At 46.7% G+C, this 25,690-nt stretch overlaps 1 protein-coding gene across 2 annotated transcripts in view; it reads right to left on the reverse strand.

Annotated features, from left to right (window-relative positions):
- EFHC2 (EF-hand domain containing 2) overlaps nucleotides 1-25,690 on the reverse strand; it is a 119,025-nt gene that overhangs the window by 77,883 nt on the left and 15,452 nt on the right. For both annotated transcript variants that reach the window (XM_056558173.1, XM_056558172.1), the window contains exons 2-4: nucleotides 16,829-17,017; nucleotides 15,420-15,570; nucleotides 14,494-14,717 (exon numbers count right to left, since the gene is read on the reverse strand). In XM_056558173.1, the coding sequence (XP_056414148.1) occupies nucleotides 14,494-14,717; nucleotides 15,420-15,570; nucleotides 16,829-17,017 (564 nt within the window). The remainder of the gene's footprint in view (nucleotides 1-14,493; nucleotides 14,718-15,419; nucleotides 15,571-16,828; nucleotides 17,018-25,690) is intronic.

The raw sequence follows: 25,690 nt of genomic DNA on the forward strand, positions 1-25,690 counted from the left end.
CTCATGACACTTAACCTGTTGGAGACTAAGGGCGTACAGGTACGCCATTGCTCCCTGGTACTTAAGGACCAAGGGCATACGGGGCGGTGATCAGAATGGGATGCCTGCTGATATCTATCAGCAGCCATCTCAGGACATCGCCCAGGGGAGTCTTGAGACCCCCCCCTTGTCGAAGACCGCTGTGATTCGCCAGGCGATTCTGACTGTCGAATTACAGCTTTTTCCGACCGATCGGGTCACTGGTCAAAAGTCATAATCCCCCGCTCTGCCCGCCCCTGGAAATGTGGGCAGAGCGGGGTAGCGGGGTAGGTGATGGCTGGCTGGCTGCGGGGGTACCTGGCTGCGGTGGTGACAGTGGTGGCAGTGGCGGCGAGCGTGACCGACGGGAGCGGCTGCAGCGGCTCATGTGAACGACGGGGACAGCGCAAGCATACCACAGACTGAAGATCGAGGTCATCTTCAACTGTGGCCCCCTAGAAGTTTCAAAACTACAACTCCAGCATGCCCAGACAGCTAAAGGCTGTCTGGGCATGTTGGGAGTTGTAGTTTTGCAACATCTGGAGGGCTACAAACTGGGATGCTCCAGATGTTGCAAACCGACTTCCAGCATGCCCAGACTGTCCAGGCATGCATCTGGCTCTCCAGATGTTGCAGAACTACAACTTCCAGCATGCCTGGACAGTCTGGGCATTCTGGGAGTTGTAGTTTTGCAACATCTGAAGGGCCATAGTTTGGAGACCACTATACAGTGGTCTCCAAACTGTAGCCCTCCAGATGCTGCAAAACTATCATTTTCTTCCCTTCAGCTGTCAGTGCATGCTGGGACTTGCAGTTTTGTAACAGCTGGAGACACACTGATGGGGAAACACTGATTTAGGGTCTGTTACCTAACTCAATGTTTTCCAACCCTTGTGCCTCCAGCTGTTAAAAAACTACAACTCCCAGCATGCACTGACAGACCATGCATGCTGGGAGTTGTAATTTTGCAACAGCTGGAAGTACACTGGTGCAGAAACACTGAGTTAGGTAACAGACCCTAACTCAGTGTTTCCCCATCAGTGTGTCTCCAGCTGTTGTAAAACAACAACTCCCATCATGGATGGTCTGTCAGTGCATGCTGGGAGTTGTAGTTTTGCAACAGGGTACATTCACATGGGCGGGGTTTACAGTGAGTTTCCGCTGCAGCTCAAACGTGCTGTGAACCCCCTCCCCCCCCGCCCATGTGAATGTACCCACAAAACTACACTACACTAACATAAAATGAAGAGTAAAACACTACATGTACATATACCCCTACACAGTTACCCCCAACCCCCCTTCCCAATAAAATTGAAAAACATCTCATACAGCACTGTTTCCTAAATGGAGCCTCCAGCTGTTGCTAAACAGCTCCCAGCATTGCCAGACAGCAATTGACTGTCCAGGCATACTGAGAGTTTTGCAACAGCTGGAGGCACCCTGTTTGGGAAACACTGCCATAGGGTATTTTTTGGTGGCAGAGGTCCCTATGCAAATCTTTAATTTAGTCCTCAAATGCGCATGACGCTCTCTCACTTCGGAGCCCTGACGTATTTCAAGGCAACAGTTTAGTGCCACATATGGGGTTTTTCCGTACTTGGGAGAAATTGTGCTACAAATTTTGGGGGGCTTTTTCCCCTTATGAAAAGGTAAAGTTGGGGTCTACAACAGAATGTTCGTGTAAAAAATGCTGGTGTTGCCCCCTACTTTTCATTTTCATAAGAGGTAAAAGGGGAAAAAAAGCCCCCCAAAATTTGTAATGCAATTTCTCCTGAGTATGGAAATACCCCATATGTGGATGTAAAGTGCTCTACGGGCGCACAACAGGGCTCAGGAGTGAGAGTGCACTCTGTACATTTGAGTCCTAAACTGGTGATTTGCACAAGGCTGGCTGCTGGTTACAGCGGTTCTGACATAAACACAAAATAAAAATAAAAACACCCACATGTGACCCCATTTTGGAAACTACACCCCTCACGGAACATAACAAGGGGTGCAGTGAGCATTTACACTCCACAGGTGACTGACAGATTTTTGGAACAGTGGTCCGTGAAAATCTAAAATGTAATTTTTCATTTGCACAGCCCACTGTTCCAAAGATCTGTCAAACGTCAGTGGGGTGTAAAAGCTCTCTGCACCCCTTGTTACGTTCCGGGAGGGCAGTAGTTTCCGAAATGGGGTCACATGTGTGTTCTGGCACCATGGGGGCTTTGTAAATGCACATGGCCCCCCACTTCTATTCCAACCAAATACTCTCTCCAAAAGCCCAATGTCGCTCTTTCCCTTCTGAGCCCTCTAGTGCACCCACAGAGCACTTTACATCCACATATGAGATATTTCCTTACTTGAGAGAAATGGGGTAACACATTTTGGGGGACATTTTCACCTATTACCCCTTGTGAAAATGAAAAATTTGGGGTTTTCACGTCCAACTTTATTGAAAATTCATCAAACACCTGTGGGGGTGTTAACCCCTTAAGGACGCAGGACGTAAATGTACATCCTGGTGAGGTGGTACTTAACGCACCAGGACGTACATTTACGTCCTGTGCATAACCGCGGGCATCGGAGCGATGCCCGTGTCATGCGCGGCTGATCCCAGCTGCTGATCGCAGCCAGGGACCCGCCGGCAATGGCCGACGCCCGCGATCTCGCGGGCGTCCGCCATTAACCCCTCAGGTGCCGGGATCAATACAGATCCCGGCATCTGCGGCAGTTCGCGATTTAAATGAACAATCGGATCGCCCGCAGCGCTGCTGCGGGGATCCGATCATTCAGAACGCCGGACGGAGGTCCCCTCTCCTTCCTCCGTCCGGCTCCCGGCGTCTCCTGCTCTGGTCTGTGATCGAGCAGACCAGAGCAGGAGATGACCGATAATACTGATCTGTTCTATGTCCTATACATAGAACAGGTCAGTATTAGCAATCATGGTATTGCTATGAATAGTCCCCTATGGGGACTATTCAAGTGTAAAAAAAAATAAAAAAAAATGTAAAAGTAAAAAAAAAGTGAAAAATCCCCTCCCCCAATAAAAAAGTAAAATGTCCGTTTTTTCCTATTTTACCCCCAAAAAGCGTAAAAAACATTTTTTATAGACATATTTGGTATCGCTGCGTGCGTAAATGTCCGAACTATTAAAATAAAATGTTAATGATCCCGTACGGTGAACGGCGTGAACGAAAAAAAAAAATCCAAAATTCCTACTTTTTTAATACATTTTATTAAAAAAAATTATAAAAAATTAATTAAAAGTTTTTTATATGCAAATGTGGTATAAAAAAAAAGTACAGATCATGGCGCAAAAAATGAGCCCCCATAACGCCACTTATACGGAAAAATAAAAAAGTTAGAGGTCATCAAAATAAAGGGATTATAAACGTACTAATTTGGTTAAAAAGTTTGTGATTTTTTTTAAGCGCAACAATAATATAAAAGTATGTAATAATGGGTATCATTTTAATCATATTGACCCTCAGAATGAAGATCACATGTCATTTTTACCATAAATTGTACGGCGTGAAAACAAAACCTTCCAAAATTAGCAAAATTGCGTTTTTCGTTTTAATTTCCCCACAAAAATAGTGTTTTTTGGTTGCGCCATACATTTTATGATATAATGAGCAATGTCATTACAAAGGACAACTGGTCATGCAAAAAACAAGCCCTGATACTAGTCTGTGGATGAAAATATAAAAGAGTTATGATTTTTAGAAGGCGAGGAGGAAAAAATGAAAACGTAAAAATTCAATTGTCTGAGTCCTTAAGGCCAAAATGGGCTGAGTCCTTAAGGGGTTAAGGCTCACTGAACCCCTTCTTACATTCCTTAAGGGGTGTAGTTTCCCAAATAGTGTGCCATGTTTGGTGTTTTTTGCTGTTCTGGCATCATGGGGGCTTCCTAAATAAGACATGCCTCCGAAAACCATACAAATATGAGGTATTTCCTTACTCAAGAGAAATTGGGTTACACATTTTGGGGGGCTTTTTCTCCTTTTACCCCTTAAAAAAAATCAAAATATGGGTCTACAAGAACATGTTAGTGTAAAAAATGAAGATTTAGAATTTTCGCCTCCACTTTGCTGCTATTCTTGTGAAACACCTACGGGGTTTCCACACTTTCTGAATGTCATTTTAAATACGTTGAGGGGTGCGGTTTTCATAATGGGGTCCATTATGGGGTATTTCTAACATAAAGACCCTCAAATTCACTTCAAAATTGGTCCCTGAAAAATTCAGATTTTTAAATTTTCATAAAAATTTTGAAAATTGCTGCTATATTTTGAAGCCCTCTAATGTCTTAAAAAAGTTAAAACATGTCAACTTTATGATGCCTACATAGAGTAGACATACTGTATATGTGAATCAATATATAATTTATTTGGAATATCCACTTTCCTTACAAGCAGAGAGTTTCAAAGTTAGAAAAATGCAAAGTTTTAAAAATGTTCATGAAATGTGGGAATTTTTCACCAAGAAATGATGCAAGTATGGACAAAAATTTACCACTAATATAAAGTAGAAAAAAAAAAGTAGAAAAATATTTTGGATCAAATACATGAGTAAAAGCATCCCAGAGTTATTAATGCTTAAAGTGAGGGCTATGACCTCATGATCCTCCGGCCCCTGCATCGCCAGTCATCAGGCACAGAGCGAAGCTTGCTCCGTGCACCATATGACAGGGGTGCTGCAGGAGAGATCGTGTGGGTTCCCAGTGGCGGGACCCCACGATCATTCATCTTATCCCCTATCCTTTGTATAGGGGATAAGTTGTCTAGGGATGGAGTACCCCTTTAATGACCATTGATACACCTTTGTATAGCGATCAGTAAGGGCACTTTTTCTAGCCCGCCGTGTTTTTATGACAGGGCTAGAATAAGCTTGAGTGCCTCTCGTGTGCAGGGATTGTGGCATCTAGACCATCTGTATGATAGCTGTAACCCTTCACATGCCATGGTCAAATAGTGATGACTGCATATGAAGAGTGCCCTCACACTGCTTAGCTGCACCAGCAGCCCCAGCCTCTATGATGTTCAGCCTCAGTCTCCGGTTTCCAGGGGGAAGGGTTAAACCAAAAATCTATATTTTGTTCCCATCTGTCCACAAAAGATTGGGGGAGATTTATCCAAACCTGTGTAGAGGAAAAGTTGACCAGTTGCCCATCGCAACTAATCAGATCGCTTCTTTCATTTTGAAAAGGACCTTTGTGAAATGAAAGAAGCAATCTGATTGGTTGCTATGGGCAACTGGGCAACTTATCCTCTACACAGGTTTTGATAAATTTCCCCCTTTGTTCCAATAGCTTTCCGACTTGTACAGGGGATCTTTTAGCATACTGCCGATGGCAGTGGTGTTCTTTTTTAAGAGCAGTGGCCTTCTCCTTACAGTCCTGCCATACACATAATTGCTGTTAAGTGTCCTGCTGATGGTAGACACATGAACATTAAAGGGGTATTCCGGGCAAAAACATCTTATCCCCTATCCAAAGGATAGGGGATAAGATGTCTGATCGCAGGGAGCCCGCCGCTGGGACCCCCCGCGATCTCCCTGCAGCAGCCCGCATTCTATGCATAGCTGCGTCTGAAGTTTCAGAAACCTCCGGGTTTCCGAGACGGGGATGTGACGTCACGCCACGCCGCCTCCATTCATGTCTATGGGAGGGGGCATTGCGGCCGTTACGCCCCCTCCCATAGAAATGAATGGAGGGAATGTGGCGTGACGTCCCGTCCCCGTCTTGGAAGCCCGGAGGTTTCCGAAACTTCAGACGCAGCTACGCATAGAATGCGGGCTGCTGTAGGGAGATCGTGGGGGGGTCCCAGCGGCGGGCCTCCCGTGATCAGACATCTTATCCCCTATCCTTTTGATAGGGGATAAGATGTTTTTGCCCGGAATACCCCTTTAAGGGTATGTTCCCACGTACGCAGATTTGATGCACAGGATTTTCTGCTGCAGATTTCAATGTAAACTAAATGACTTAGCACAGCTTCTAATCGGCAGTTACAAATCCTGCGCATCAAACCTGCGCAGGATCCTGTAGGTGTGAACATACCCTAAAAGGGTATTCCAAGATTTTTTTTAATTTGACTATGCTACAGGGGCTATAAAGTCATTGTAGTTCATAATATACTGTCTCTGTTGGTTGGTCTAGCATTCATTTGTGATCTTTTCACTGGATGTTCATTTTTAACAGCATACTAAATGACTCCTGTCTCTGGTATTTCCAGAATGCAGTGCAACAGAGACACTACCTCACTAGTCAATTAATGATAGGGAGCCTGTTCTGCTTCAGTGGGTGAAGCGACCACAGGGAATTTTCAACAGCTGGAGGCACCCTAGTTAGAAAGCACTGGTCTTTTGCATGGAATTCAGCATGTTTGTGGTTCAATGTGTGGGGTGGCTGATGTGTGGGAGGGGGAAAATGGAATTATGGGATTTGTAGTAAAAGAAAAAACTCCAACAGGAAAAAGCCTGTTCACAAAAAGAAAGCCACAGCTTTATTGTAATCTCACAGCACCATTTAACCCAAAGACAAGCGTGGATGCTTCCTAAGAATGTCCATTACTGTCTGGCAGGTAAGTACTAAAATCACCTTATGGTGGATAACCTCTTTAATATTAGCTAATGTGACAAAGGTAGGTAGAGCCCAAACTCTTTAGAGAACTTTTCTAAATGTTTCTAGCCTGATAAGCATCAACAACTGAAGTCTTCAGAAATCTCCTTTGTTGTGTCATGATACACTTCCGCAAATGTTTTGTGAAGATCAGACTTTGATAGGTCCCTGTTCTTTAAATAAAACAGGTAACCCATTCACACCTGATTGTAATCCCATTGATTGAAAACACCTGACTCTGCTTATCCTAAAGGTTCACAAACTATCATATGTGATAGTGTATCATTCCTCTCAATAAATAAATTACCTAAAATTACTTTTTTTTTTTAAGTCTAACATATATGACTAATTTGTTTGACTTAGTAGTATTTTTTTACTTTTATAGACGTGTGAAAGTTGATATAATTTTTTTGGCCAAATGTATGCAGAAATATAGTAAATTCTAAAGGTTTAAAAACTTTCAAGCCACACCATGAATAATAATCCAATTTATGACAACCTGTACACCCAGACCCCAAAGTGATGAAAACTTTTCATTGTTACGCCTAGCGCTCCGGGCCCCCGCTCCTCCCCGGAGCGCTCACGGCGTCTTTCTCCCTGCAGCTCCCCGGTCAGTCCCGCTGACCGGGAGCGCTGCTCTGTCATGGCCGTTGGGGATGCGATTCGCACAGCGGGACGCGCCCGCTCGCGAATCGCATCCCAGGTCACTTACCCGTTCCCGTCCCCTGCTGTCATGTGCTGGCGCGCGCGGCTCCGCTCTCTAGGGCGCGCGCGCGCCAGCTCCCTGAGACTTAAAGGGCCAGTGCACCAATGATTGGTGCCTGGCCCAATTAGCTTAATTGGCTCCCACCTGCTCCCTGGCTATATCTGGTCTCCTCCCATGCACTCCCTTGCCGGATCTTGTTGCCCTTGTGCCTAGTGAAAGCGTTTTGTGTGTTTAAAGCCTGTGTACCAGAACTTCTGCTATCTCCCCTGACTACGAACCTTGCCGCCTGCCCCCGACCTTCTGCTACGTCCGACTTTGCTTCTGCCTACTCCCTTGTACCTCGCCTATCTTCAGCAGTCAGAGAGGTGAGCCGTTGCTAGTGGATACGACCTGGTCACTACCGCCGCAGCAAGACCATCCCGCTTTGCGGCGGGCTCTGGTGAAAACCTGTAGTGGCTTAGAACCGGTCCACTAGCGCGGTCCTCGCCATCCCTCTCTGGCACAGAGGATCCACTACCTGCCAGCCGGCATCGTGACAGTAGATCCGGCCATGGATCCCGCTGAAGTTCCTCTGCCAGTTGTCGCTGACCTCCCTACGCTGGTCGCCCAGCAAGCTCGTCAGATCGCCCAACAAGATCACCAGCTGTCGTACTTGACCACCATGACACAGCAACTCCAGTCACAACTACAGCAAGTACAGTCACAGCTACAGCAGCAACAACCATCTCCTCCGCCAGCTCCTGCACCCCTTCCGCAGCGAGTGGCCACTCCTAGCCTCCGCCTGTCCTTGCCGGACAAATTTAATGGGGACTCTAAGTTTTGCCGTGGCTTTCTTTGGCAATGTTCCCTGCACTTGGAGATGATGTCGGACCAGTTTCCTACTGAAAGGTCTAAGGTGGCTTTCGTAGTCAGCCTTCTGTCTGGAAAAGCCCTGTCATGGGCCACACCGCTCTGGGACCGCAATGACGCCGTCACTGCCTCTGTACACTCCTTCTTCTCGGAAATTCGAAGTGTCTTTGAGGAACCTGCCCGAGCCTCTTCTGCTGAGACTGCCCTGCTGAACCTGGTCCAGGGTAATTCCTCCGTTGGCGAGTACGCCATACAATTCCGTACTCTTGCTTCTGAACTATCCTGGAATAATGAGGCTCTCTGCGCGACCTTTAAAAAAGGCCTATCCAGCAACATTAAAGATGTTCTGGCCACACGAGAGACTCCTCCTAACCTGCATGAACTCATTCATCTAGCCACTCGCATTGACATGCGTTTTTCTGAGAGGCATCAAGAGCTCCGCCAGGAAAAAGACTTAGATCTCTGGACACCTCTCCCACAGTCTCCACTGCAATCTGCGCCTAGGCCTCCCGCCGAGGAGGCCATGCAAGTGGATCGGTCTCGCCTGACCCTGGAAGAGAGGAATCGCCGTAAGGAAGAGAATCTTTGTCTGTACTGTGCCAGTACTGAACATTTTTTGGTGGATTGCCCAATCCGTCCTCCACGTCTGGGAAACGCACGCTCGCACCCAGCTCTCGTGGGTGTGGCGTCTCTTGATGCTAAGTCGGCTTCTCCACGTCTCACGGTGCCTGTTCGGATTTCTACTTCAGCCAGCTCTCCCCTCTCAGCCGTGGCCTGCCTGGACTCTGGAGCTTCTGGGAATTTTATTCGGGAGTCCTTAGTGAATAAATTCCGCATTCCGGTGACCCGTCTTGTCAAGCCACTCCACATTTCCGCGGTCAACGGAGCCAGGTTGGATTGCACCGTGCGTTACCGCACGGAGCCCCTCCTAATGTGCATCGGACCTCATCACGAGGAAATTGTATTTTTTGTCCTTCCTAATTGCACTTCTGAAGTTCTCCTTGGACTACCCTGGCTTCAACACCATTCCCCAACCCTGGATTGGTCCACTGGGGAGATCAAGAGTTGGGGTCCCTCTTGTTCCAAGGACTGCCTTCAACCGGTTCCCAGTACTCCCTGCCGTGACCCTGTGGTTCCTCCTGTATCCGGTCCCCCTAAGGTCATTAAGGACTCTGCCTGCCACAGGAAATGCCTCTCCCCCCCTCCCAGTCCCATCAGGCAAGCCTCTGTGTCCCCTCATGGCCCTCGTCCTGGTGTCACACTGCCCCGTGCCAGGTCTCGCCCTCTGCCCTCTCTCCCCATTCCTACTCCTGCTGTTCTGCCTGCCGTTGAGGAATCCCTCCATCCTTTCCCGGTGTCCTCATCCCAGAGGAGGCAGTTACCGGACAAAGAGAAGGGGAGACCTAAGGGGGGGGGTACTGTTACGCCTAGCGCTCCGGGCCCCCGCTCCTCCCCGGAGCGCTCACGGCGTCTTTCTCCCTGCAGCTCCCCGGTCAGTCCCGCTGACCGGGAGCGCTGCTCTGTCATGGCCGTTGGGGATGCGATTCGCACAGCGGGACGCGCCCGCTCGCGAATCGCATCCCAGGTCACTTACCCGTTCCCGTCCCCTGCTGTCATGTGCTGGCGCGCGCGGCTCCGCTCTCTAGGGCGCGCGCGCGCCAGCTCCCTGAGACTTAAAGGGCCAGTGCACCAATGATTGGTGCCTGGCCCAATTAGCTTAATTGGCTCCCACCTGCTCCCTGGCTATATCTGGTCTCCTCCCATGCACTCCCTTGCCGGATCTTGTTGCCCTTGTGCCTAGTGAAAGCGTTTTGTGTGTTTAAAGCCTGTGTACCAGAACTTCTGCTATCTCCCCTGACTACGAACCTTGCCGCCTGCCCCCGACCTTCTGCTACGTCCGACTTTGCTTCTGCCTACTCCCTTGTACCTCGCCTATCTTCAGCAGTCAGAGAGGTGAGCCGTTGCTAGTGGATACGACCTGGTCACTACCGCCGCAGCAAGACCATCCCGCTTTGCGGCGGGCTCTGGTGAAAACCTGTAGTGGCTTAGAACCGGTCCACTAGCGCGGTCCTCGCCATCCCTCTCTGGCACAGAGGATCCACTACCTGCCAGCCGGCATCGTGACATTCATGTGTCTCTGCGATATGTCAAAAGTTTTTTTTAAGTGACCATGCCTGTTTCATTTTTTTTAGCATTTAAAACGTTAGGTAAACAGAAATTGTGCTCATGTTTTATTATTATTTTTATATATAACAATAGTTGTGAAGGGAAGCGTCATATAATCCTATTGATATCAATCTATTTCACATCAACCTATTCCCTATAAAAGACCTTTATAGGAATCTCTATAGAAATGTTGCACAAACAGGAATATTTCTTACATGACTTGGGGAATATCATAAACAGCAATATAATGACCATTAGACCGGGGGCATATTTTGGGATGTGTTGTAAAACATCTTGGAATGTGCCCACCTAACCTGCCTCAAGCACGTATCATGGTAACCTTGGAATATCTGGCCAGGTCATAGAGAGGCCAAAACACACGTGGCATTGTCTACAAACATTCTCTGGTATGTGCCCACCAACCTGTGTTGGTGCCTGGGGATATCTGGCCAGGGAGGGGGGGGGGGTGAGGACATCCAATGAACTTACCTATATAAACCAAGTTCAGTAGAAAGGAAGGAGTCATCCTGAGAGGCAGTCACCCTAAGAGGCAGCGAGGATCCAGGCCCAAGAAACAGAGACCATCACCAGACTGCTGTCCTGCCTCCTCCCCTGCACCAAGGATCCCAACACTCTGATAATCTGCTAAGTATAATCCTGGGTACCCTCTTTCTCCCTGCAACCTCTACCTCCAACTTCCCAGACATCTTATCCCCTATCCTTTAGATAGGGGATAAGATGACCAGGGGCGGAGTACCCCTTTATCTGTATATCACAAACTCCTATATTCTTTGGGACAGAAAGCTGTTCTGGATTGAGTGCTTGTGTGTGTTACGCCTAGCGCTCCGGGTCCCCGCTCCTCCCCGGAGCGCTCACGGCGTCTTTCTCCCTGCAGCTCCCCGGTCAGTCCCGCTGACCGGGAGCGCTGCTCTGTCATGGCCGTTGGGGATGCGATTCGCACAGCGGGACGCGCCCGCTCGCGAATCGCATCCCAGGTCACTTACCCGTTCCCGTCCCCTGCTGTCATGTGCTGGCGCGCGCGGCTCCGCTCTCTAGGGCGCGCGCGCGCCAGCTCCCTGAGACTTAAAGGGCCAGTGCACCAATGATTGGTGCCTGGTCCAATTAGCTTAATTGGCTCCCACCTGGTCCCTGACTATATCTAACCTCCTCCCATGCACTTCCTTGCCGGATCTTGTTGCCCTTGTGCCTAGTGAAAGCGTTTTGTGTGTTTAAACCCTGTGTACCAGAACTTCTGCTATCTCCCCTGACTACGAACCTTGCCGCCTGCCCCCGACCTTCTGCTACGTCCGACTTTGCTTCTGCCTACTCCCTTGTACCTCGCCTATCTTCAGCAGCCAGAGAGGTGAGCCGTTGCTAGTGGATACGACCTGGTCACTACCGCCGCAGCAAGACCATCCCGCTTTGCGGCGGGCTCTGGTGAAAACCAGTAGTGTCTTAGAACCGGTCCACTAGCACGGTCCTCGCTATCCCTCTCTGGCACAGAGGATCCACCTCCTGCCAGCCGGCATCGTGACAGTAGATCCGGCCATGGATCCCGCTGAAGTTCCTCTGCCAGTTGTCGCTGACCTCCCTACGCTGGTCGCCCAGCAAGCTCGTCAGATCGCCCAGCAGTCGCAACAGATAGCGCAACAAGATCACCAGCTGTCGTACTTGACCACCATGACACAGCAACTCCAGTCACAACTACAGCAAGTACAGTCGCAGCTACAGCAGCAACAACCATCTCCTCCGCCAGCTCCAGCACCCCTTCCGCAGCGAGTGGCCGCTCCTAGCCTCCGCCTGTCCTTGCCGGACAAATTTAATGGGGACTCTAAGTTTTGCCGTGGCTTTCTTTCGCAATGTTCCTTGCACTTGGAGATGATGTCGGATCAGTTTCCTACTGAAAGGTCTAAGGTGGCTTTCGTAGTCAGCCTTCTGTCTGGAAAGGCCCTGTCATGGGCCACACCGCTCTGGGACCGCGATGACTCCGTCACTGCCTCTGTACACTCCTTCTTCTCGGAAATTCGAAGTGTCTTTGAGGAACCTGCCCGAGCCTCTTCTGCTGAGACTGCCCTGCTGAACCTGGTCCAGGGTAATTCCTCCGTTGGCGAGTACGCCATACAATTCCGTACTCTTGCTTCTGAACTATCCTGGAATAATGAGGCTCTCTGCGCGACCTTTAAAAAAGGCCTATCCAGCAACATTAAAGATGTTCTGGCCGCACGAGAGACTCCTGCTAACCTGCATGAACTCATTCATCTAGCCACTCGCATTGACATGCGTTTTTCTGAGAGGCATCAAGAGCTCCGCCAGGAAAAAGACTTAGATCTCTGGACACCTCTCCCACAGTCTCCACTGCAATCTGCGCCTAGGCCTCCCGCCGAGGAGGCCATGCAAGTGGATCGGTCTCGCCTGACCCTGGAAGAGAGGAATCGCCGTAAGGAAGAGAATCTTTGTCTGTACTGTGCCAGTACTGAACATTTTTTGGTGGATTGCCCAATCCGTCCTCCACGTCTGGGAAACGCACGCTCGCACCCAGCTCTCGTGGGTGTGGCGTCTCTTGATGCCAAGTCGGCTTCTCCACATCTCACGGTACCTGTTCGGATTTCCACTTCAGCCAGCTCTCCCCTCTCAGCCGTGGCCTGCCTGGACTCTGGAGCTTCTGGGAATTTTATTCGGGAGTCCTTTGTGAATAAATTCCGCATTCCGGTGACCCGTCTTGTCAAGCCACTCCACATTTCCGCGGTCAACGGAGCCAGGTTGGATTGCACCGTGCGTTACCGCACGGAGCCCCTCCTAATGTGCATCGGACATCATCACGAGGAGATTGTATTTTTTGTCCTTCCTAATTGCACTTCTGAAGTTCTCCTTGGACTACCCTGGCTTCAACACCATTCCCCAACCCTGGATTGGTCCACTGGGGAGATCAAGAGTTGGGGCCCCTCTTGTTCCAAGGACTGCCTTCAACCGGTTCCCAGTACTCCCTGCCGTGACCCTGTGGTTCCTCCTGTATCCGGTCCCCCTAAGGTCATTAAGGACTCTGCCTGCCACAGGAAATGCCCCTCCCCCCCTCCCAGTTCCATCAGGCAAGCTTCTGTGTCCCCTCATGGCCCTCGTCCTGGTGTCACACTGCCCCGTGCCAGGTCTCGCCCTCTGCCCTCTCTCCCCATTCCTACTCCTGCGGTTCTGCCTGCCGTTGAGGAATCCCTCCATCCCTTCCCGGTGTCCTCATCCCAGGGGAGGCAGTTACCCGATAAAGAGAAGGGGAGACCTAAGGGGGGGGGTACTGTTACGCCTAGCGCTCCGGGTCCCCGCTCCTCCCCGGAGCGCTCACGGCGTCTTTCTCCCTGCAGCTCCCCGGTCAGTCCCGCTGACCGGGAGCGCTGCTCTGTCATGGCCGTTGGGGATGCGATTCGCACAGCGGGACGCGCCCGCTCGCGAATCGCATCCCAGGTCACTTACCCGTTCCCGTCCCCTGCTGTCATGTGCTGGCGCGCGCGGCTCCGCTCTCTAGGGCGCGCGCGCGCCAGCTCCCTGAGACTTAAAGGGCCAGTGCACCAATGATTGGTGTCTGGTCCAATTAGCTTAATTGGCTCCCACCTGGTCCCTGACTATATCTAACCTCCTCCCATGCACTTCCTTGCCGGATCTTGTTGCCCTTGTGCCTAGTGAAAGCGTTTTGTGTGTTTAAACCCTGTGTACCAGAACTTCTGCTATCTCCCCTGACTACGAACCTTGCCGCCTGCCCCCGACCTTCTGCTACGTCCGACTTTGCTTCTGCCTACTCCCTTGTACCTCGCCTATCTTCAGCAGCCAGAGAGGTGAGCCGTTGCTAGTGGATACGACCTGGTCACTACCGCCGCAGCAAGACCATCCCGCTTTGCGGCGGGCTCTGGTGAAAACCAGTAGTGTCTTAGAACCGGTCCACTAGCACGGTCCTCGCTATCCCTCTCTGGCACAGAGGATCCACCTCCTGCCAGCCGGCATCGTGACAGTGTGACTGTATTGTGTGTAATGAGGTGGGCAGGGAAGATATTGTATTGGGTTCATTTGTAATATAACTAGTATAATGTCAATGTATTGAAGTTGTCTTAGCCATTGTAGTAAAACTGTTTTGGAAACCTGTCACCTAATTTGAAAATGAATTTACCTGTTTGCGAATAGTAGAGTAGGCATCTGCTGGAATTGTCCCTGGAGGATTAACTCTGACTCCAAGTTTCCGTAGGAAGTTTTTAGTAAATTCATCACAATTTACAATTTTGAAAATTCTTGAGTAAAACACAATGTCTTTGTTGATGTTGAAATAATCCACAGTATAAAACTGGTCATCATTAGGGGGTGGAAGTGGAATACGATGACGTCGGATTATCGTCCCTTAACCAAAAAAAACAAAAGCCTTTGTTATGATTTCTCTAACACTGTGCATTGCTAAGATACAATGGACTAAATGCAGTTGTGTATACATTTCACCACCCTACAAAACTCCATTGGAATGGTAAATGAATCATACAAAGTGTATGATCTATCTTACTAACCTAGTTTTCTCAACTAGTTTATTGGAAATTTAGATGGTCACTTGGTGGTTTCTGTGTTTTTGTTTGCCCGTGCCTGGCCCAGGAGAAGCTGTCTTAATCTCAGACCGTTTATAGGCTAATGGTGCCTTGGCTTTATGACCTGACAAGTATATCTTGCACCCCCATGTCACCACAACTCCATGATTTCAGTCTCTGACATCTTAATTTTCCTACAAACTGTTTTACTCTTTTGGACCAATGAAACCTACATGGGTAGTCTATTCATTTTAACAGGAACTGTGTACTACTTCCCTAATGTTGAAATGTAGGGGATTTGAACATTTTATACTGTATATCCTAAAGCTGGGGTACCAACAGCAAAACATCCAGTGATCATTTTATAATCTGGAGATCCTTAGAACAAAAAGTGAGTATTCAAAAGGGAACAATCCATTCAAAGCCCTATAAATAAATGTTCAATCATACAGACTACAGGCTTTACTTATATATGTGAACTAAATAATAGGAGCACAGGTATTAAATACAAAAGCATAGTACAGACCCTGAGGAATTCCACTGTTTTTCATTTCAGGTTCTACTACTTGAATTGTATCATCTTCTAGATAGAAATATATTTTACATTTCCGCACGCGATAAACTTCCTCCCTTCTCTGATGAACTTCCTCTTCAAAATAGGCTTCAAATGATAACACCTGAAATCACGAAGAATAATAGAACTGTCATTCCAAACAATTTCCCTGCATTTGACAGCCTATGTAATTTCTAACGTTTATTTTAAAAAAAAAATATTTATACATATATATATATATATATATATATATATATATATATATTAATCACTTTGTTTACCGCAATTACACCTGACCCCAGAAAAAAAAAGATCTAAAATCTTGGCAACTGGAAGTCTTACAAATTGTTGTCTATTGCCTCTTGCTAGAGGAATTCCGAAGAGAGCAGAGAGACCAAGATAAAACAAAGGGAATGGGGGTGGGGCTTAGACAGTGTTATACAATGGAGCCTTGTCTGTGGGCATGCATCCTGAGCCTGTCTGCTCTCTCCAAATGGTTCATGTTTTGACTTAAAGGTAAATCAAGGCATCCCTCCGGTCTCTTACCCCCCATAAAGTTCTCAACAGCTGTCCTCTTGTCCCCAAGTATTCAATTTGTGTTTTCCCTATGTACACAGTGCTGCCTCTTGAATATAATCCCCTTCCCCTCCCTTTAATTATTATCAGTTTGCTTAGACCAGTGCTGCTTTTATGTAACACCCTCTGCTGCTGTTTAGTCATCATCATTATTGCCAGTTCACTGCTGTTGTGATGTAACCCTTTCCTTGCTGTAATTTTGCTGCTTCTCGCTTCCTTTCTGCTTACATAGCACCTCGCAAACCCAGTGCATCTATAACCCCCTTCTTCAACTCCCACGTGCCATCTACTGTATATCAGTGTACAGTAAATTCTCCCCAAGACAGTTCCAGCTTGTTCGGTCCCATGCACTTTCTCCAGCATTAACGATGCATGGCAGAGAAGAGGAGGGCTTGTGAGAGGGTGCTCTTCTGTGACCAGAAAAGTAAAAGAAGTCAAGTTGTGAGTACCACAGGCAAACAATGAAGTTCCAGTCCTGTCCCCTTCAATGGAGAGAATAAGATATTGTAGTGGGCCATGAAGGGGTCTCTCAGGAGCTCAATAGCAAAAGATGTGAGGCATCCACTTCTAAGTAAATCTAGTGGCAAGAAAATGGGCGGAGCTTGACTCATGTGCAGTGCAATAAAACATTGCATATAGTAAATGACCCCCGAAGTTCTAAATATCATACAATTACAGCACTTTTTAATGTAATGATTATTTCTATTCATTTAAAATATAAAATTCTCTTTTGAGGAAGCTTTAAACAGGAAATTATGAACTTGGGGTCCACTCATGATACATGTAAGAAAAACACTATAACAAACCTGTTTATCAAAAGCTACCCAAGATGGAGCATCACTGCCCACCCCTCGGGGGTAGACACTGAATTTATGCTTGATTTTCTGTCCAGGAAGCAGTTCTCCTCCAATTCCTGGCTTGTCTTCACCCAACAACATGGAGACATCATTAGAGTAGCCAAAATGTTGCGATTTATGAAACTTCTCTTTTCCTAGCTGGAAACAAAAATATTAATGTATATTAAAAGTATTAAATATATTAAAAATGTTTACTGTATTAATAGCTATCAAATAACCCTCCATTATATGTCATACTGTGCAAGATTCCTTTTTTTTTTCCAAAGAGCCACACTAGAGATGAGCGAATTTACAGTAATTCGATTCATCACAAACTTCTCAGCTCAGCGGTTGCTGACTTTAGCCTGCATAAATTGGTTCAGCTTTCAGGTGCTCCGGTGGGCTGGAAAAGGTGGATACAGTCCTAGGAGAGAATCTCCAGCCCACCGGAGCACCTGAAAGGTGAACTAATTTATGCAGGCTAAAGTCAACAACCGCCGAGCAGAGAAGTTTGTGGCGAATCGAATCACTGTAACTTCACTCATCTCTAAACAACACTAAGGGAAAGAACAAACCTAATGCAGCCAATGTGATGACACCCATAGACACGTACACTACTACCCTGAAGGGATGTGCTGTATCTGATAGTAAGCCTCCAGTGTATGCTGGTACTTTCAGGTGAAAAAAGAAAATGTAGTCTAGTTATAGTTACCAGTATGTTATATATTTGTAAGGCCCTCTTTACCTTTTCAGATGATCAAGCAGTGTTTTCTCCAGCGCTGTAGAAAACCACCAGATGGAAACTTATCGTGAAACGAATCCAGTTTATTTGAATGGGACAGTTCAGATTTGTCGGGTGCTTCAATTTGGAGTCCAGACTGATGGATACACAGTAGCGCCGGACAGAGGAACGCACCTTGGAGTGTTCTACCATCTGGAGTGCAGAACTAATGGGTGCCAGATTCTAGACAACTAATGCCAACTGATGCACTTTGCCATCAGTTGCGGAGAGTTAGGTTGGGTTCACTGAGCTGAATCGCCGCATAAATGTGAACCCATCCTCAAAGATCTGACTGTCTAAAAAAGCTCTATCCAGTCAATTAACAATCTACTGTAATACATTGGGTGTATTTATCTACACTCTTATATGCGTGTCTTGCTTTACAGAAACTTACAATTGCAGCATGGTATATATTTATACCAATGTGTTAGCTGACTTTTATGTACTGTATTATTTTTGCTCATAGTTTGACATTTACATTAATGTTAAAGCAGATAACATTACATTTAAAGGGGCTGACTGGGCACTGTTATTTGTTATAATGGTGCCAGAGGTGGAGGGAAATAAATACACATACTTACCTTCCTCACTCTTCGCTGCCACCAGATTTACACAGCTCCAGTCTTTGTCGCAGCAGGCTTCTGGTTGGTGTTACATCACAGGCCTGTTCAGCACATTGTACATTGTTGTGTCCACTGTCTGGCTTAGCAGACCTGTGGCCTGCCACATCAGAGCCCAGAGCTGCCGGTGGGGGAGCGAAGAAGGTATGTGTTTTTTTTTTCTAATTTGCCACCTTCCCAGACACCATTATAAAAAATAGCATTGGTTGGACCACCCTTTTAAACAGCAATGTCAGTTGTTTCAGACTGCCTAAGGGCTCGTTCACATGGCTGTTGTGCTCCAGTTAAAGGGGCACTGTTAAAAAAAAATTTGATATTGTGCTGATTCTTTGATAACATCATAACACATCATAAAACAGTATTAAGAACAATTAACAAACAAAATGCAAATACGGTAAATCAACCATTTAAACACAAACGGTATACTTATAAGCTATACTTAATAAGCTAAGCTCTTTGTGTTTAAAAGTATAGCTTTTGAGTTTAAATGATCGATGCATTTGTATTTTGTTTATTAATTGTTCTTAATACTGTTTTGTGATGTGTTAAGAGGTTTTGGTTCCGGGTCTAAGGTCAGTGACCTGGAACCACTTACCTTGTACCTATATTAGGCTGGGTTCACACCACGTTTTTCAAATACGGTTACCGTATACGGTTTTCCGCTAAAAAATGTATGGCAAAAACCGTATGCAACCGTATACAACCGTATGACTCCAAATTAAAATGTATACGTTTTTTTCCTGTACGGTTCTATCCGTTTGCATCAGTTTTTGCCAACGGTTTTGCTATTTTGTTGGAATTAGTTTTCCAGCAATTTTATAAAGTTATTGTTCTATTGAAATTCCAATCTGCGCATGTGTCAACTCCAAAAACGGATTAGAAAAACCGTGTGCAACCATATTCTGAAATTCTGTGTACGGTTCTCATAGACAACAATGTTAAAAGAACTGCATACGGTTCGCATACGGTTTTCCACCCGGAGGCAAAAATGTGGTCGACAGCGTTTTTGCCTACTGTTGAAAAATCGGCAAAACCGTATCCGAGGCAAAACGGATGCAACCGTACACAACATTTGGAATACGGTTTACAATGCATTCTCTATGCATACGGTTTCGGATAAATTTTTTGCGGAAAACCGTATAAGGTTACCGTATTTGAAAAACGTGGTGTGAACCCAGCCTTAGGAGGGTTTTTACTTATTACAAATATGCCTGATGAAGAGCCCTGTCCGGGCTGGAAACGCTCATGATGTTTAGTGTTGGATGACTTAACAATAAAGTCCTTTTGAGTGTGCATCATGGACTTTTTGATATTTTTTACAAGCTGCGGAAGCGCACAATAAGAAGGCCCAATCTATTTTGCTACTTGCCTACTAAGTGATTTTAACGGCGGTGGATGTACATAGACTGCGGAGGGGCCCTGTGGCTGCTGACCAAGATCTGATTTACATGCAATTATAGGAGTTGTGCCCTGAGCACAACAATACCTGGTAAGGAGCCAATTTATTGGTCTTCTCTTTTCCATCTCCTGGCGATTTTCACGAGGTGCACACCACTTTGTTTTTATGTTGTTTTATAATGAAACAAGCTTGAGCTCCTTCATTATAGTGCACTATCATTGCTAGGATATGCCGTCACTTTATAAACAGTAGGAGTCTGACCTCTAGGGCCTGCACTGATCCTGTGATAGCAGTAGCCCCAGTCACCTGGCTGTGTAGGGAACTCTAGCCAGCTCCATTCACTTGAATAGGCCTGCAGTGTAGTTAACTTCACAGTACACAACCTTTTCTTTAAAGGGGTACTCCGGTAAAAAACGTTTTTGTTTTTTTAAATCAACTGGTGCCAGAAAGTTAAACAGATTTGTAAATTACTTCTATTAAAAAATCTTCATCCTTCCTGTACGTATTAGCTGCTGAATACTACAGTGAAAATTCTTTTCTTTTTGAAACACAGAGCTGTCTGCTGACATCATGACCACAGTGCTCTCTGCTTACATTTCTGTCCATTTTAGGAACTGCGCAGAACAGCATATGTTTGCTATGGGGATTTCCTTTTACGCTGGCAGTTCCTAAAATCGACAGAGATGTCAGCAGAGAGCACTGTGCTCATGATGTCAGCAGACAGCTCTGTGTTTCAAACTGGAAAATAATTTCCACTGTAGTATTCAGCAGCTAATAAGTACTGGAAGGATTAAGATTTTTTAATAGAAGTAATTTACAAATCTGTTTAACTTTCTGGCACCAGTTGATTTAAAAAAAAAAAGTTTTTTACCGGTGTACCCCTTTAACCCCTTAAGGACGGAGACCATTTTCACCTCTAGGACGAAGCCCTTTTTTGCAAATCTGACCACTGTCACTTTAAACATTAATAACTCTGGGATGCTTTTAGTTATCATTCTGATTCTGAGATAGTTTTTTCGTGACATATTCTACTTTAACATAGTGGTAAAATTTTTTGGTAACTTGCATTCTTTCTTGGTGAAAAATCCCAAAATTTGATGAGAAAATTTAAAATTTTTGCATTTTTCTAACTTTGAAGCTTTCTGCTTGTAAGGAAAATGGATATTCCAAATAATTTTTTTTTTGGATTCACATATACAATATGTCTACTTTATGTTTGCATCATAAAATTGACGAGTTTTTACTTTTGGAAGACACCAGAGGGCTTCAAAGTTCAGCAGCAATTTTCCAATTTTTCACAAAATTTTCAAACTCGCAATTTTTCAGGGACCAGTTCAGGTTTGAAGTGGATTTGAAGGGTCTTCATATTAGAAATACCCTATAAATGACCCTATTATAAAAACTGCACCCCCAAAGTATTCAAAATGACATTCAGTAAATGTTTTAACCCTTTAGGTGTTTCACAGGAAAAGCAGCAAAGTGAAGGAGAAAATTCAAAATCTTCATTTTTTACACTCGCATGTTCTTGTAGACCCAATTTTTGAATTTTTACAAGGGGTAAAAGGAGAAAATGTATACTTATATTTGTAGCCCAATTTCTCTCGAGTAAGCACACACCTCATATGTCTATGTAAAGTGTTCGGCGGGCGCAATAGAGGGCTCAGAAGCGAAGGAGCGACAAGGGGATTTTAGAGAGTACGTTTTTCAGAAATGGTTTTTGGGGGGCATGTCGCATTTAGGAAGCCCCTATGGTGCCAGAACAGCAAAAAAAAAAACACATGGCATACCATTTTGGAAACTAGACCCCTTGAGGAACGTAACAAGGAATAAAGTGAGCCTTAATACCCCACAGGTGTTTCACGACTTTTGCATATGTAAAAAAAAAATTTTTTTTACACTAAAATGTTGGTTTTCCCCCAAATTTCACATTTTGTAAAGGGTTAATAGCAGAAAAGACCCCCCAAAATTTGTAACCCCATCTTTTCTGAGTATGGAGGTACTCCATAAGTGGACCTGAAGTGCACTGCGGACGAACTACAATGCTCAGAAGAGAAGGAGTCATATTTGGCTTTTTGAGAGCAAATTTTGCTCGGGGGGCATGTTGCATTTAGGAAGCCCCTATGGTACCAGAACAGCAAAAAAAAAAGAACACATGGCATACCATTTTGGAAACTAGACCCCTTGAGGAACATAACAAGGGATAAAGTGAGCCTTAATACCCCACAGGTGTTTCACGACTTTTGCATATGTAAAAAAAATAAATAAATTCACTAAAATGTGGGTTTCCCCCAAAATTTCACATTTTTGCAAGGGTTAATAGCAGAAAATACCCCCCAAAATTTGTGACCCCATCTCTTCTGAGTATGGAGGTACCCCATAAGTGGACCTGAAGTGCACTGCGGGCGAACTACAATGCTCAGATGAGAAGGCGTCATATTTGGCCTTTTGAGAGCAAATTTTGCTCGGGGGGCATGTCGCATTTAGGAAGCCCCTATGGTGCCAGGACAGCAAAATAACCCCCACATGGCATACCATTTTGGAAACTAGACCCCTTGAGGAACGTAACAAGGGGTACAGTGAGCATTTACCCCCCACTGGTGTCTGACAGATCTTTGGAACAGTGGGCTGTGCAAAATGTTTCATTTTCACGGACCACTATTCCAAAGATCCGTCAGACACCTGTGGGGTGTAAATTCTCACTGCACCCCTCATTACATTCCGTGAGGGGTGTAGTTTCCAAAATGGGGTCACATGTGGGTGTGTTTTTTTTTTGCATTTGTCAAAACCGCTGTAACAATCAGCAACCCCTGTGCAAATCACCTCAAATGTACATGGCGCACTCTCCCTTCTGGGCCTTGTTGTGCGCCCCCAGAGCACTTTGCGCCCACATATGAGGTATCTCCGTACTCGGGAGAAATTGCGTTACAAATTTTGGGGGGCGTTTTTCCCTTTTACCTCTTGTGAAAATGAAAAGTATGTGGCAACACCAGCATGTTAGTGTAAAAATAATTTTTTTACACTAACATGCTGGTGTAGACCCCAACTGTTCCTTTTCATAAGGGGTAAAAGGAGAAAAAGCCCCCCAAAATTTGTTAGGCAATTTCTCCCGAGTACGGCGATACCCCATATGTGACCCTATTCTGTTGCCTTGAAGTACGACAGGGCTCCAAAGTGAGAGCGCCATTCGCATTTGAGGCCTGAATTAGGGACTTGCATAGGGGTGGACATAGGGGTATTCTATGCCAGTGATTCCCAAACAGGGTGCCTCCAGCTGTTGCTAAACTCCCAGCATGCTTGGACAGTCAATTGCTGTCCAGAAATGCTGGGAGTTTTTGTTTTGCAACAGCTGGAGGCTCCATCTTAGAAACACTGCCGTACAATACGTTTTTCATTTTTATTGGGGAGGGGGGTGGTGGGGGGGGCAGTGTACGAGTGTATATGTAGTGTTTTAGTCTTTATTTTATGTTAGTGTAGTGAAGTGTTTTTAGGTTACATTCACACTGGCGGCAGATTACACTGAGTCTCCCGCTAGGAGTTTGAGCTGCGGCGAAAAATTTCCCGCAGCTCAAATTTGGAGCGGGGAACTCACTGTAATCTGCCGCCAGTGTGAATGTAGCCTGTACATTCACACAGGAGGGGGGTCAAAACTACAACTCCCAGCATGCACTGACAGACCATGCATGCTGGGAGTTGTAGTTTTGCAACAGCTGGAGGCACACTGGCTGGAAAACCTTGAGTTTTCCAACCAGTGTGCCTCCAGCTGTTGCAAAACTACTACTCCCAGCATGTATTGATTGCGGAAGGGCATGCTGGGAGATGTAGTTATGCAATGGCTGGAGGCACGCAAGTACAACTCCCAGCATGCCAAGACAGCCTTATGCTGTTCCTGAATGCTGGGAGTTGTAGTTTTGCAAGATTTAGAGGGGTTCAATTTGTAAATCACTGTCCAGTGGTCTCAAAACTGTGGCCCTCCAGATGTTGCAAAACTACAACTCGCAGCATGCCCAGACAGCAAACTGCTGTCTGGGCATGCTGAGAGTTGTAGTTTTGCAACATCTGGAGGGCTACAGTTTGAGACCACTTAGTGATCTACAACCTGAACCCCTCTAAATATTGCAAAACTACAAGTCCCAGCATGCCCACACAGCAAACAGCTGTCTGGGCATGCTGGGAGTTGTAGATTTGCAACATCTGGAGGGCCACGGTTTAGAGACCACTGTAAACTGTGGCCCTCCGGATGTTGCTAGGCAACAACTCACCTAGCAGGACCCGGAAGTATTGCTGCCGCCGCCGCCGCATGTTGGGGAGGATCGCGAACGGGGACACCGATAGGTGGGCAAAGCGGGGGAACCAAACTTTAACCCAACCTCCCCCGGTCTGCTATCGGTCGGTCGCTCGGCCGACCAATAGCAGGGATAGGAGGGGTGGCACCCCTGCCACCAAACTCCTATCCCTTTAGGGGGATCAAGGGTGTCGTGCCGGGATGCCTGCTGTTAGATAACAGCAGTCATCCCGGCCCGATCACCGCTACCGGTGACGCGGCGCTCCCGGAACCCCGCGACGTACATGTACGTCGCCGCGCGCCAAGTGACATTTCGCGGCGCCGTACATGTACGTCGCTCGTCGTGAAGGGGTTAAGGGTAGGGTCACACATAGCGCATCCGCAGCATACTTCACGGGAAATACTCTGCAGATTTTGTTATGAGCAAACACACAGGCCTGTGTGTGCAGTAAGGTTGAAAACGTGCCCAGCGCACCCAGCACGTGAAGTGATGCCCGGGCCCGCTTCCACATCTTACCGCACAGACAGGGCTGCGACCAGGAAGCCCTATGTGTTTGCTCATGGCAGAACCCACAGCATATTTTAACGCTTCCTGGTGCATTTCCCGCAGCGCGAAATACGTGATGGGATTAAAGGGGTACTCTGGTGTAAAACACAATGTTTTCAAATCACCGGGTGCTAGAAAGTTAAACAGATTTGAAAATTACTTCTATTTAAAAATCTTATCCCTTCCAGTACTTATCCGCTGCTGTATACTCCAGAGAAAGTTGTGTAGTTCTTTATAGCTTGAGCACTATGCTCTCTGCTGACACCTCAGTCTGTGTCAGGAACTGTCCAGAGTAGGAGCAAATCCCCATAGCAATCCTCTCTCATGCTCTGGACAGTTTCTGACATGGACAGAGGTGTCAGAAGAGAGCACTGTGGTCGGACAGGAAAGAATTACACAACTTCCTCTGTAGTATACAGCAACTGATAAGTACTAGAAGGATTAAGATTTTTAAATAGAAGTAATTTACAAATCTGTATAACTTTCTGCCACCAGGTGATTTAAAAAAAAATTCCCCACCGGAGCACCCCTTTAATGGTCTATCATAAAGAGATGGCATCAATTGCTGATCGGGGGGCTGTTGAAATTTGGCTGCAGAACTGATCTAGAAGATCATGGGCTCATATTTGTCAGGAGTACAGCTTAGTAATACAGCCCTTATGCTATCACGCAGTGTATATACGGAACATGTCCATAGTCTGTAATAAATAATTAAGGATGTACTTTAACCTCTTAAGGACGCAGGGCGTATGGATACGCCCTGCATTCCGAGTCCTTAAGGACGCAGGGCGTATCCATACGCCCGTGGGAATTCCGGTCCCCACCGCTAGCCGGTTGGGGACCGGAGCCGGATGCCTGCTGAAATCGTTCAGCAGGCATCCCGGCATATCGCCCAGGGGGGTCATTATGCCCCCCCATGTCGGACAATTCAGTCCAGCGATCTGCGGCGATTCCGGGTCAATCGGGTCTCCAGTGACCCGGTGACTCGGAATTACTGACTGATCGGGGCCGTCTCTGACGGCCCCGAACAGCCAGAGCCTGCAGGGGTGAGGTGGCACTGGTGCCACCTCACGATTGCCCTGATTCGTCGGCCGGATTACCGGCCGACCAATCAGGGCGCCTGCTGCGGGTGTCACTCCCGCACCCGCTCCGCCCCTCTTCTGGAGGACGTGAGCGGGTGCGGGAAGACGACCCCGGGTGCTG

Source organism: Hyla sarda, chromosome 2 (assembly GCF_029499605.1).
Source record: "Hyla sarda isolate aHylSar1 chromosome 2, aHylSar1.hap1, whole genome shotgun sequence".
Lineage (NCBI taxonomy): Eukaryota > Metazoa > Chordata > Amphibia > Anura > Hylidae > Hyla > Hyla sarda.